At 37.9% G+C, this 13,709-nt stretch overlaps 1 protein-coding gene across 1 annotated transcript in view; it reads right to left on the reverse strand.

Moving 5' to 3' along the window:
* Positions 1-2,542: 2,542 nt before the first annotated feature.
* The window catches only part of pde1cb (phosphodiesterase 1C, calmodulin-dependent b), a gene marked incomplete at both ends in the record, with an annotated part of 105,239 nt that continues 94,072 nt past the window's right edge, over positions 2,543-13,709 (reverse strand). Inside the window, 7 exons of the mRNA XM_083889615.1 lie at positions 2,543-2,607; positions 3,041-3,103; positions 4,164-4,397; positions 5,408-5,577; positions 9,059-9,179; positions 10,037-10,118; positions 12,607-12,727. Of these exons, the coding sequence (XP_083745741.1) occupies positions 2,543-2,607; positions 3,041-3,103; positions 4,164-4,397; positions 5,408-5,577; positions 9,059-9,179; positions 10,037-10,118; positions 12,607-12,727 (856 nt within the window). The remainder of the gene's footprint in view (positions 2,608-3,040; positions 3,104-4,163; positions 4,398-5,407; positions 5,578-9,058; positions 9,180-10,036; positions 10,119-12,606; positions 12,728-13,709) is intronic.

Below are 13,709 nucleotides of genomic sequence, written 5' to 3' on the forward strand. Positions count from 1 at the left end.
AAATCACAATCTCTCTCACACACACACACATGTGCGCACACACAGACACACAAACACTCATCTTATCATATTCTCATCAACATAGCAGGTCACAGTGAGGAGATCAGAAATGCACATAGTGTATTTTTTCAGCAGTTACTCCTATTCTTTCTTTCTCTTACTTTCTACCTATCTCTCGCTCACACACACACACACACACACACACACACACACACACACACACACACACACACACACACACACACACTCTTTACATCCATCTAACCTCAGTGAGTAGAACAGTTTCAGATCAGTCAATACAGAGTACTTCAGACTAAACAAGGGGGGAAAAAAAGCAACAAACCAACAACAATCTGTTCCAGAGAAACTGTTACAAAACATCACGTTTAAAACCAAGTCTTTACATGTCATAAATACAGCTATGTTTCTGATTATGAGCTGTATAAATGATAAATATTCATACAGTTGGCTATCACAGTAGCAAGTGAAAGAGCAAACTACAAGACTGTACACGTGTTGGTCCCTTGGTGCAGAAAATGCTGCCTTACTTAGTGTCAGGCAGGCGTTTGTGAGGATGCAATAGGTTTAGTTTTTCTCCTTCGAATTAATTTAATTGACTTTGACCATTACATGTTTTGAATTTGGAACTACTTTTCTGAGCTGGTGGATTAAAACACAGTGAACAGACACACAGAGGAGAGACAAAAATATATTAAAAAAAGGATTCCTCCGAGTCAAAAAAAAGGAGAAAACAGTCCAGTAAAAGGGGAAAACATACACTATAGAGCACGACAAACAGCTAAAAACTGACCTTTTATAAATGAAAAAGAGAGCAAAAATATACCATTAGAAATACTATACCTTTGCGACAACAAACCGCTGACTTTACAGCGTCTAAAATCAGGTCTTTCCACAAGACTCCTTTAGTGTGAAACCATGAAAGATTTGTAACTGTACCTGGATCAGCACAGATTCAAATGACATCATCTTTCCCTACAGGTGAAAGGTGTGGAATGGAAAGGAAATGTTGAGGCACACATTCAGTCAGCTGGCTTGCTAACCACTGGCTGCATTTTGTTTTAGGTAGAAAGTAGCATTGTACGACAAACTGCTAAGTCCCAGCATGATACTAGTGTTCCTGTTGAGAATATAAAAAATGGGGAATGTGTGTTAAAAACAAAGAGGTAAAAAAAATGTATCATACATCCTACAACTTTACATACAGATTTAGGTGATCACCAATTTTGAACCCCATATATTTATAGTATACATATTAGAATGGGTAGAAGTATTACTACTGCTATGTGTGTTTAAAATAATTATGCCAAGAACAAGATCTTGGCATGATAAATTTAGGGGAATTTCAACAAAATAAAAGTGAACCATTTTCAGAGAAAGCATACCTATAATAATTATGCAAATACTGCCATAATCCTTGTTTTTCTGTCTTCCTCCTACACATAGTAAGTATACAGTAAAAGCCAAACTAGCATTGCAGGGGTCAATATGTTACATATGCACAGTAGGCAATATTTGCATCTTCTATACACAACATTACAAGCCTTAAAAACCTGGCAAACAACCAAGAAGCAGATACACTTTGGACTTGGATGCATTACATAAGCGTGATGGATTCAGCTGGCTAATAGGTGTACAAGCACACTGTAAACACATCAATTAAACATCACAACGACAGCAGACTGCGAAAACCTGCTCTAACGTAACTGTACTGCGGAAATAAAACAACGTACATACGTAAGTACAGTATATCCGATTTTATCTCTAATGCAGCGACAGTGCTGACGTTCTGCTACAACTTCAACACACATAAGAAGGCATCAAGAAGAAGTCTTTTTGACAAAGAAATGACATACGTGTGAGCATATTAGACACATCGAGTGCATGATTCATTATGGGACAAATGCAAAACAAGTGTTACAGGTAAACAAAAAAGATTGTATAGATTAAGAAAACCTTCAATGCATTTAAGAGTGTGATATGTCTGATATATGCAAGAATTGCATTCTAATTATCTATTTTTGGACAATTTCCACTATTTTTTTATCATATATATCTTACACAATATAAAAAAAAATAATATTTGGATTGTGGAATCGTAGCATTTCTTCTCCTTCTCTGATCCATGGATTTACAAACTTTTTAACTATTTACAGTGGAGGTGACACAAATAATAAAAGGACAATATAAACTTGGCTGCGAGGAACAGAAATGCATTAAAAATCACACATAATGAAGGGAAAGCACTGAGAAAGTAAACAAGACCGCATTCCCCACCAAAGAAGCACTTTTATATTCATTTTAAAGGACTAAAATAGATTAGTTAGTATAAATAAACTTTTCTTTGTGATGCTAAAATCTGACAAATTAATTTAGGAATGAGGGAAAAATAAAGTGAGACGTGTACAATGGCTACATATCTGGGTGTGTTAAGCAAATGATTGACAAACAAACAACAACAAGGATTATATCAGTCTCTCAAAGGCTCCTCTCAATCCCTTCTATCATCTAAGGTCATTAAATCCTACGTCTCATATTGATCACTAAGCAGGGCCAGAGGAATAATGCACATGGGTCCAGCTATTAACTCTGTACACAAGAGCACTGGAGTATAAATGCAGGAAGTAAAAACGGTTGATCTCAATGACAAAAAAAAAATGGAAGTGATGGTGTGAGTTCCTTGGTGTCCTGTAGAGGGCGACACAGTCCAAGTGATGGCCTTCCACTCTGACGTGGCTCTGAGTGAGCTTCTCCCAATCCAATTTTATAAACATGTCCGGTGTTGTGGCGATAATCCACATCTCCTCTACTCCATCACTACCTCTGCTGTGTGGGGAAAATTATTAATATTCAGGGAAGATTGAATGTAAATAGAGAGACATAAACAAGCTGGTATCACAGAGAAAGATGTTTTTACAGAATAGAATAGAGAATACTGTTTATTTCTGTGATATAAATATAGGGAGAGAACATGGAAACATTGGTTTGATACCTGAGCTGTCAACAGCAGAAATCAACTCACCCTCCACACTTTTGCTCTTGTTTTCTTCATCCTCTGGAGATTCAGCCCCCTCAGACAACTCACCTGACAAGTCAACAGAGTCGGGTTATTTTGTCAGACTAACGCGGGTAAAGCTTATGTTAGTAAACATGCACGCTAATGGAATAATCCTAGAATAATCCTCTCTGCGTTTCATAGGCTTTTAAAAACTTCTTAAACTCCACTCAATCAGCACTCAGTCAGTCAAACCCACGGAAAGGTATGTTCATTTCTACCAAAGGACAAAAAAAAATCCAAATAATCCACTGGGAGAAAAGTAACAAAGTATATTTCTATTCATTCTATTTCTATTCTATTCATGAAATGACAGGTACAGAAATTAGTTATGTTCATTTTGAAAAATAGGACATATTGGGCAGCATTCTGTTATGATTCTAGTGTCAATCAAGAAATGAATTGTCCCAAAAATGAATAAAATTAATTGGGGTTAGGGTTTCAAATGTAAAAAAAAAAAAGTAGAATAGAGAAATCTGGATGGAACGTCGACTTGGCTATTAAAATAATAACAATAATAATAATAATAATTAAAAAACACAATCACACCTACTTTGTTCACTTTTAAACTATAATTTGCTTTTTCAATCTAAGGAGTTGAAGCTTCCCTGTGTAAAACATGAAGGTAAATTGACATTTGGACTGAATATATATATATACATATATATATATATATGTATATATATATATATATATATATATATATATATATATATATATATATATATAAACACCTTCACTTTTCAATTAAGGTTATATGAAGGAATAAGACCAGACACAATGATTCAGTAATTAATAGGAAAAATTAATCTCCAGAATATTTACTGATAGAAATAACCATTATTTCAATGATAGCAATGATAATGGCCATCATCATCATTATTATTATTATAGTAATGATTCTTGTCTCAGACCAACCAAATGTTTTGTAAACACTCCTCTCCCGTGGTGATGACATTACTTATGCTTGTTGTGACATCTCTGAATTATGTATGAGTTTTAATGAAATAAATATAGAAACTAAAACAGTAATGAAACAGTATGAAACATGTCCTGCTGTGTGGTGACACGCTCAAATAGGAACATATACCGTTCTGCAGAGGAGGATTGTTGTGTGTTGTGCTCCCGGGCTGTTCTCCCTCCTCTGTTTCCTCTGTGCTACCATCTGGTGGTCTGCTGACCTCTGCTGACTCCAGAGATTCCCCCTCCAGTTTGTCTTCTTTTGGTTCAGGCTGTTGGGATTCTGTGTGGACCTCCGGGGGCTCCATCGTGTCATCCTGCTCGACTTGCTCTTCCGCTTCCTTTTTGGCTCTTTCCTCGGCCTCTGAGGTCACACACAGTGAAAGGGCAGGTTGTTTAAGCACTTATAAGACGTGTCTTAGCAGAAAGTGGTGTCAACTTGATTTAATGAAATAACTAAACATGTTTACACTGCATAACGTTTACATTAATATCAGACTAAGTCTATCAGCTCCAAACGACTCTCTGTGTTCCTCAGCATAGCAGTATTTACATCAGTGGTTCCCAAACACTGGGTTGGGACCCACAGATAGTTCAGAGGAGATTTTTTTTGGTCCCCAAACAAAATTTCAGAATTGTTCTTACCTTTTATTTACAATTTATGTGTAAATGTTTAAAATAACATGCACTAAATGAAGTTTTAAATCATTTACCAAACATATTGTGGAAATAACTCATTTACTAATTTAAAATGTTATTAGATGTTTCAAATAAAGCTTGAATTTACTGCCTTTAAAAAGTTGTTCCCCATGTAGAACGTTTGGAAAACACTGGCTTAGACCTTGAGTCGTGTAGCGGTAATTCCTGCACTGCACACAGGAAGTAATGTGTTGTAGGCAACAGCAGCATTGTGCTGGTCAGAGGATAGAGTAGAGTAGAGTTGAGTTCTACTGCTCAAGAAACCTGGTCTTTCAGCAGTTTGACAAAATAAACACATGCCACAGCACTAATGCTGAATAAACAAAAATACTCCTTTGGTCAGATCTGATAGTTTTGCTTGACATAGGCTGTTGTCAAATGAAGAAGACAGGTTACAGATAATGTTTCATAATTTCTGTTCATGAATCACGTCAAAAACACACCTCATCCAAAGTTAAGCACGGCAGCATTTATCAGTATCAGTGGATTTTTATTTTATATACCAGTAAAATGTTCAGTGTATACTGTAAAATCCTACAATAAGGTCAGCCAATGTCTCTTCCTGAGTAAGCTTATAGCATTACAGCTTTATGAGCCAATCTTTTGTTTTACCACCACTACTTTGATGTCCCCCCCCCCACATCGTTTACAAGCCATACACTGTGTAAATAGTACCTTTAGCAGCCTGAGTTTTCCACCTTTCTCTGTTCAGGTAGACCTCGTCGTTCCACAGGGCCTTAAAGTTCTTCATGTCCACACTCAGCAGAGAGCTCTGGCCTGATGAGCTGCTGTCGGAGCTCTTCACACTGTGCCTCTTAGCTTCGTCTGAGCTAATACTGTTCAGACTGCAAATATAAACATCAGAGCCAAGAGAAGAAGGGAGTTCAATTACAAGAGTGCGTATTGTAGGCATGCTATAACAGCTCAGTGATGCTAAACCATGGATTATTACACACATCCATGGGCTAAACACAGTGTGGAGCTAAAGGCTAATAATATAGTAATAGCTAGTAATATACAAATGAAGTATAGGAAATTCAAAATTCATTCATACATTCATGATTTTAAATTCTTTTCATTTGGGAGATATTAAAAAACATAATAATTTCACTGTGTGACTTGTGAACAATCTCCTGATTAAATTAATTGTTATTTTTAATTACCTCAGAAAAGCATTTTATATTCATAATATATATATATATACACACACACATATATATATACATACATATTATATGAATATAAAATGCTGTTCTGAGGTAACTTAAAATAACAAACATGAATGAAACATCTTTTGACTTTTAATAATTGATGACTATGGAGGTTCTCCATCACACTTGGAAAGGAATTTGTGAGATGAGGGATATTCAGCTGCAGCAAATAACTCCACCAATGAATGTTGCTAACACACCATACTTTTTTTTATAGGGATGGGACGATACCCCTTGTACTGATATCGCAAACTAAAACTATATCATTTTAGACCATTTCTGGGTTATGAAGCTGTTAACAACATTTTGTGCAAGAGTGTGACAAATATTGTTCTCCCAAAAAGGAGAAATAAACAGCCCAAATATGACTAAGCTAAAATAGTTATGCTCATTTCATTATCTACCACTTTATCCTCCACATTGAGGGTCATGGGTAGTGTGAGCCAATCCCAGCTGACACAGAGCAAAAGTTGGTCACCAGTCCATCAAAGGGAAAACACACAGAGATTCAGTCACTCTCACATTCACACATATAGTGTGTCCAATTAACCTCTGCATGTGTTTGACTGTGGGAGGAAACTGGAGAACGACAAAAAATAAACGTGCACACTTGGGGAGCACATGCAAACTCAGAAAACACACAAAAGGCCCTTTGGCTGTGAACCTAGACATTCTTGCAGTGAGATAACAGTTCTAGCACTACTCCACCTTGTGTCCCAGTATAGGCATTGTTCTTTACAAAAAAGAAAGAACATAATCTACTACTGTACAAAAATAAGGAATTAAATAATAAATGCAACATAATCAACTTACAACGTACAAGTGCACAGATGTGCAATAACATGAAGATGCAGAGATTTGCTTTGTAGTTTATCATTACCATGTCGCTAATGTGAAGTGTAGCTCAGACTGTCAGCTTGCCACGAAACTAAATGAAGGGATGAGTGAACTTGTCTCTGGGACTCGACCTCAGAAAACAGTTAAATAATGTGGTTTGTTGTTTCGGGGTTTTCAACACCGAGACATAATTAGAGTCAGAGTGACTCTCACTCTCTGAGGAATCCGAGGCAATTAAGGCACTTAAAAACCATTAGTGCCTGATTGCCGCAATCTGTATCAAAACTCATACTCCCCCTTGGAGTCATAGCTCATCCACTACAGGCATAATATACAAATTTTGACATTCAGTGTGACTTATCATTATCTCCAGTGTCTGATGTAAATAAATACCCATCAATCCACTTCAAAATCAGAAGATGCTGCTCCTTAAAGCTCGAACAATCAAGTTTTCTTGAGTATCACAGCATTGATAGCTGTTTGGGCGTAATTGCAAACAGGAAGTACATATGACTATCACGTGGCATGATTTATGTAAGCAAAACATTAAGACATAGGCAATCATTCTTGTTCACGTTCAACATCGCACCAATGTTATAACATAGTCGGGAGGAGGGGTCCACAGCTGTCCAGAAATTTAGGAATTCTACTCTAATGTTTTCTATAGATTGAACATAATTGACTGGATATATAATATTCATTCATTCATTGACTTTATCCTACTCTACACGTCAGGGTTTGCAGGGGAGCTGGAACCAATCCCAGTTGACATAGGGTAAAAGGCAGGGTTCACCTCGGACAGTTCGCCAGTCAAACTGGAGAAACTGGAGTATCCACCTGTACATGTGGAAAAACTCCACACAGAAAGCTTCTCAACTGACCTGGGATTCAAACTAGCAACCTTCTTGCTGTGAGGCAACAGTGCTAGCCTGTGTTCCTAATAACATTTATAATAGTTTATCCTCAAACTATGAAGGGGGCTTTGAAAGATGTGAGTATGGGAGCATACTTATGAGTCCTCGAGCGTTATTAAATTTAATAGGGTTACTCCATCTTATGATGTGAGGGACATAAATGTCTTTCATGGCAATTACTCCAGTTGTCAAGACATTTAAACCACAAATATTAACCGCTTGGTGGCACTTTAGGGAACTTCATGTGATTACCAAAGTAATTAAAGCAAAGTGTACCAAAGCCGTAAATGTCACGATTTTCACTGCAACTCAACCAATAATTTTTGAGATATTAAAAACGGTGGCCCTAGAGTCACATCATAGGCCTGGGCAAAGAATACACAAGCCTACAGACTTTGATTGAGATAAGAGAAAGGAGAGACGGGTGGATAAACAGAGTGAGCAGGCGTTGGCCTCCTTTACATCTGGCATTTTCTGTGATCGATTGCAATCAGATAGCGTCTGACCACTTGTCAGTACAGGTGTAAATACACCCGAGGACGGATTGTTATCCGATACAGTTGTTTAAAATCAGCTACAAATGTGATAAAGGAAAACTATCCAAGGAAACCTGTAAGCAGCCAAGTGTGTTGGTAGACAAGGAGCAACATCACTATCTTAGGTTTCCACACGGTTAGCTTCGACCAGAGACTCTCTGAGTGATGCTAATGACTACTGCTGAGAATGGGAGGCTTATATTGACGTGCAGGTACAACAGGAGATGCAGCCTCAGACTCCCTGGACACTTGCTTTATTTTCTTATCATCTTAGTTTAAATATCAACAATGCAAGAGCAACTGTCTTATTTAAGTGCTCTCAAACGTCTACTTTAAGTATCGCGCCAATTAATAAGCTAGTGGAGACAAACATCACTTGATTTTGTATCTTGAGAGGCTACTGTGCATGCCTATCCAGCACTGACGCCCACACTCAGTGAGGCAAGTCTGAGTAGCGTCTCTAAAATATCAATTTCAAGGTGTGTGGCTATGCCTGATGAAAGGTGGAGACATTTACACGCACAGAAACGGATTACTCATGGAAGACTCATCTGCTGTTTTCAGCACTTTCATTAGATATGCTGTTATTGCGGAGGAGCTGTTGAGCTTTAATCACGTCACTGAGCGTGTACTTCCTCAGAAGTATGAGAGGTGAAGGGTGGAAACAGTACATTTTCCATCCCCGATTAACCAGACCTGCACACTGACTAATTAAAATGTACGTCCATTTACATAAAGTCACTCACTTCCATCTAATCACTTCTGCAATGTAACTTTCTTTTATTGGTAAATAATCTCTGAGCGCAAAAAGGAAGTGCTGTAGCTCACCTTGAGCGTCGAAAGCCAGCAAAACCAGAATGGTGAGCCTCGTCGATGAGCGGTGTGACGATCCGCTCCATCATGTCTGTCAGCACAGTGAAGGTGGGAACCACGATGAAGTCTATGAAACCTGATGACAATGACATTAGCACATTCAGAACACAGAGGCATCACATACATATTTATATTCCTCAGAGAAGGCTTTTATGCAGAGTGGGGGGAAAAAAAAGAATTTGCATTTTCCTAAACTTATTATAAAATCTTATGAAATCAAGTCTGCAGATGTTAACACTGTCAGGACAGGACTAAATTACTTCCTCTTGCTGTCAAGGGTGTTGTGTGGATGTGGGTGGTGAGAGTGGGATGTTTTTCTTTTCTTTTACTTTTAAATATGCAGTTTTGGCCAAAGACTGAATTTAAAAATGGACGCAGTCTTCCAGTCGCAAAACAAATTACCATTGAGAATCTTTGAGATTTGCAATTTGACCGGTGCTATGACAGCTTTTGAGCTCACAGCTGTTCTATTGAAATTAAAATGAACTGAAATGAGAACGGGATAAATTATACAATTGAACATTATGTTACATTGGAGAAGAACTGAATCTAGTGATTAAGACCATTCAATCTTCATAAAACTGTTCACCGTTGTTATAAATCAAGTCAGAAGAAGGCTCATTTTACATGGACTTCCATTCCAATTGCATTATTTTTTCAACCAGCGGAGTCTCCCCCTTGTGGCTAATTGCTACTTCTGTCCTACTTCCTAGGCTTCACTTTTCAAAGAAAACATCTTGTCTTTGGTTTACAGTTTGGAAGCATCTATTAATTTAGAAAGCACAATAACCATTTTGTTAAAAGGTATTTGCTACAAAGATGTACATGCATGTATGGAAATGCAGGAAATATTTTGTCAAATAGCAATTTTCAGTCTTTTTTTTTAAGTGCACACAGGTTCTGTAGAAATGGGAGAAGGAAGTAGCCACTAACCGATTTGAGACTGCGCCACCAGTGTTGATTTTCTGTCACAGAGCGGTGAGAACGGCAGCCCGAGCTCTGCTTCTTTGTCCCCCTAGAAATGAGAAGTCAAGATCATTCTCAGTCTTAGGTTTCTAGAGAAAATGTTACCTAGCCTTCAGGCATACACACATATTCAGCACGATTGCTCATGAACACACATGCACACAATGGCTTTCCGTCGCCACACACCATATGCTCACACTTCTCGGAACAGGCTTTGGATTTGTCTGGCTCCTGCCTCAAGTGGTTTTTGGGCCACAAATGTGTTTCATTTTCCCTTCTGGTTTGTCACAAACAGATGAGATTTGGAGTCGGGAGGCAATATTCCTCGGAGAAGCTCTTTATTGGCAATTCACATCTCGAGAGACAAAGGCCTCCTGAAAGCAGCCACAATAACAATAGCGCTGATAATGAGGACAATGTGGATTAATAATAGAAGAGATGAAAGCCAGTTAAACGTCTGTCCTTCTTATTGTCATTTACTCTCACACAATATTATTTATAGTCAAATCCATTGTTTTATTTAAGAGCTAATGTTCTACAATTTAATCTTCCATGGCACTCATCATGGCATGATTTTTTGAAAATGACAAGAGCAGAGGGTCTGCAATTATATTAGATTATTCATTCAGACTGCATATTTTACTGGTGTTTACTGGTATGAGAGTAGAATTATGCCAAATCATCATATAAGGACAATCATTCACTAATATAATCAGTAATTTGTTTGTTACTCTGCATCTATGCAAACGAAACTTAACAATCCTTTTCAACAGCACTGAAAGGAGCAGCTGGAAGCAAAGCTGAGGGAAAAGACATTAATTAACAGTGTTTGGTCTAATTGTCATCTCAAGAAGAAAAAATGTCCTAACCAGACTCTTCGGCTCCAGCAGACGTACATCAGAGGTCAAGATTCAACTGTTAATCTCAACTTTTGAGGCTGTATAGTCGGGTCTTAAAGTGCGTGTTCAGACAACAAAAACAAAATGGACATTTGAAATGACAGCAACTAAATGGACCTTGCAGTGAGATTTATAAACAACATAAATGATGTCTGCGTTGTGTTCAGATGTTTCACTCGACTGGCGTGCTTCAGGCAATGCTCGCTTAATGGCCTGCTTTACTAGAACAGTTAGATAGACTGGTGCCATCATGTATTTGTCTGTTTCATCTGTCAACTCTTTTTCCACAGCATGTCTCCTGTTTCTTTCTGAAACTGTTCTACGAGTATATCTTTTAAGATAAAGCCTCTTGTTTATCATGACTAAATGTCTTGAAATCTCACTTAATCACAGAAAGGAGAACAACTTACATCTACAGAAGTAAGTAAAAACTAACCAAATACATCTCTAGCAGGGATAGCTAACAACCACTTCACATGGTTTTGTACTTTTATTGAGGAAAACTCACTTTCAGTGTCCCAGTATACAAGCACTAGCTGAGAATTGATTTACTGAATGAAGTGTCTGACTCTGCTACAATAGATGCCCCGTGTCAGCATGTGAGTATGAAAGAGCTTCATCCTTATGATATTTTGACTAAAGCATGACACAGACATGTTCATTAGGGCATCAGGAACGAGTTTAACTTGGGGTAATAGGGTATAATATGGGCTCTTTAAGTCTTTTCCGGTTTACTTACTACATCACAGACCAAAACAACTTTATTCTGATGGATAGCTGTCAACATGCTCCAACTCTTTGTACCACTTTAACTTTAAAAGATGAGCCTGAATTCACCATGTTTGTCTTGCTGTTGTTGGTGTCCTTTTTGTCTGGGTCAAAACCTGCAAGAGGGAATGTTGTCCTAGGCCAGTTTGAATCCAACCGACCATCCATCGTCTACTGATTTATCCTCCTCTTGAGGTCGCCAGTCCATTGCATGGCCAACACATAGAGACAAACAACCATTCACTCTCACACTCACCAGAACCTCTGCATGTTTTTTGGCGGGGGAAGAAACCAGAGTATCCAGAGAAAACCCACGCACACAGAAAATGAAAACACCCTTGTTCTGACCGAGTCGTCTTGCTGCAAGGCAACAATGCTAACCGCTAATCCACCATATGGCCCCAACTGAACATACATATCTTGCAATTTGACTCTGAACACCGAATCATTTGAGAAGTTTAGTACAATTTTCAGTTGGACATAAGATAAGATAAGAGAGTCCTTTATTGGTCCCGCAGTGGGGAAATTTACAGCGTTACAGCAGCAAGACAGTAAAGATAAGATAATAAATAATAACCAATACAATAGTACAATATAAAAATATATTAACCCTGAGACTATATAAAAAAACATATTATCATAAATCAAAAAACAAACAAAAAAAAAAAAAACAACAACCTGACAATAATTCAATTATTTTTCTTATGTCATGATATTGTACTAAGAATGTGAATTTAAAAAACTGTGCACTGTATTATTAAGGTGTTTATAATGTTAAGTCTACCAGCATTGATATAAGGATGGACATGATATTATTGTCTATATATGGGTAGCATGTTATGTTGTTTTAATGTTGGTGTATCCACTCACTTGTCTGAAGAACTCCTCGAGTAGTGAGGTGGTCCAGCGATGGTGGATGTCCCAGTTTTTGGCCGGATGGCTGATGTCGGCTGTGTGAAGCAGCAGGGACAGGGCTTTGGGCTTGTCAATGCTAAAAAAAATAAGAGCAGATACAAAATCTAAAAGTCCATTAAAGAGTACCGTTAATGTGTTATTTTGTGAAAGGTTTCATCCTCCTGCCTTTCAATGTTTCACGAAATGAATGTGAAAGAATATCCGACAAATTGATCTCTAAGTAAACTGAATGCATCACTCAGCAATGAGCAATCGTTGGTCTGTTCATCAGCGTCTGATTAGTCAATGTTCTTCTGGCAAAAATAACAACACAAATAAAGACAGACACATCTGCAGCACTGCCACTGTAAAATACCAAGTGGAAGAACACAGATACCAGAAATACTCCAGGTACAGAGAGTCCCTGATGGTCTGGTCAGTAGAAAATGAAAAGAATGAAAAAAAATGTGGCACAGCTGTAAATGTGTCTTCAGCAATCTGTCCACAAAAATTGACTGTTAGTGCAAGAAGAGAACAATAAAACATGGGAAACTTCACTTTCAATATAGTCCAAGGTATGAGTCCATGAGTTATAATATACATTTTTTTCAGACATCCCCTATTTTGTAGACCTGATGGCATGTGTGTGGATTACAAACAGAAACACATCTCCATGTTTAAAAAAAGGTGTTTCCTAACACTGCCTCTAATCAGTTTTTCGCTCTGAAACAGTGTGAAGATGCATCATCTCACCTCATCAGACACCAGCGGCGTCGGAGCTACCATACAATAACCATATCAAAATATCGCGCGTAATGGACCGATGCATGAGTGGACATCGTCGGAGCAATATGGAAAACAGACACACAAATGAAAACACGCAGCGCAAGGTTAAACAGAGGTGAGAGGCTCAAATTTCCTCTTATTGCATTTGTGGCAGATTGAATCTTAAAGTGCACTCTAAGCAGGCCTGGAGCAGACTGGTTTAAATTACTTCACATTATAGAGTCTTCAGCATTAGCGCTTCCGGCAGACTGCAATCTCTCAATAACGTGTGTGTGGGTGTGTGTGTGTGATAG

This window comes from Microchirus variegatus, assembly GCF_963457635.1.
Source record: "Microchirus variegatus genome assembly, chromosome: 5".
Classification (NCBI taxonomy): Eukaryota; Metazoa; Chordata; class Actinopteri; order Pleuronectiformes; family Soleidae; genus Microchirus; species Microchirus variegatus.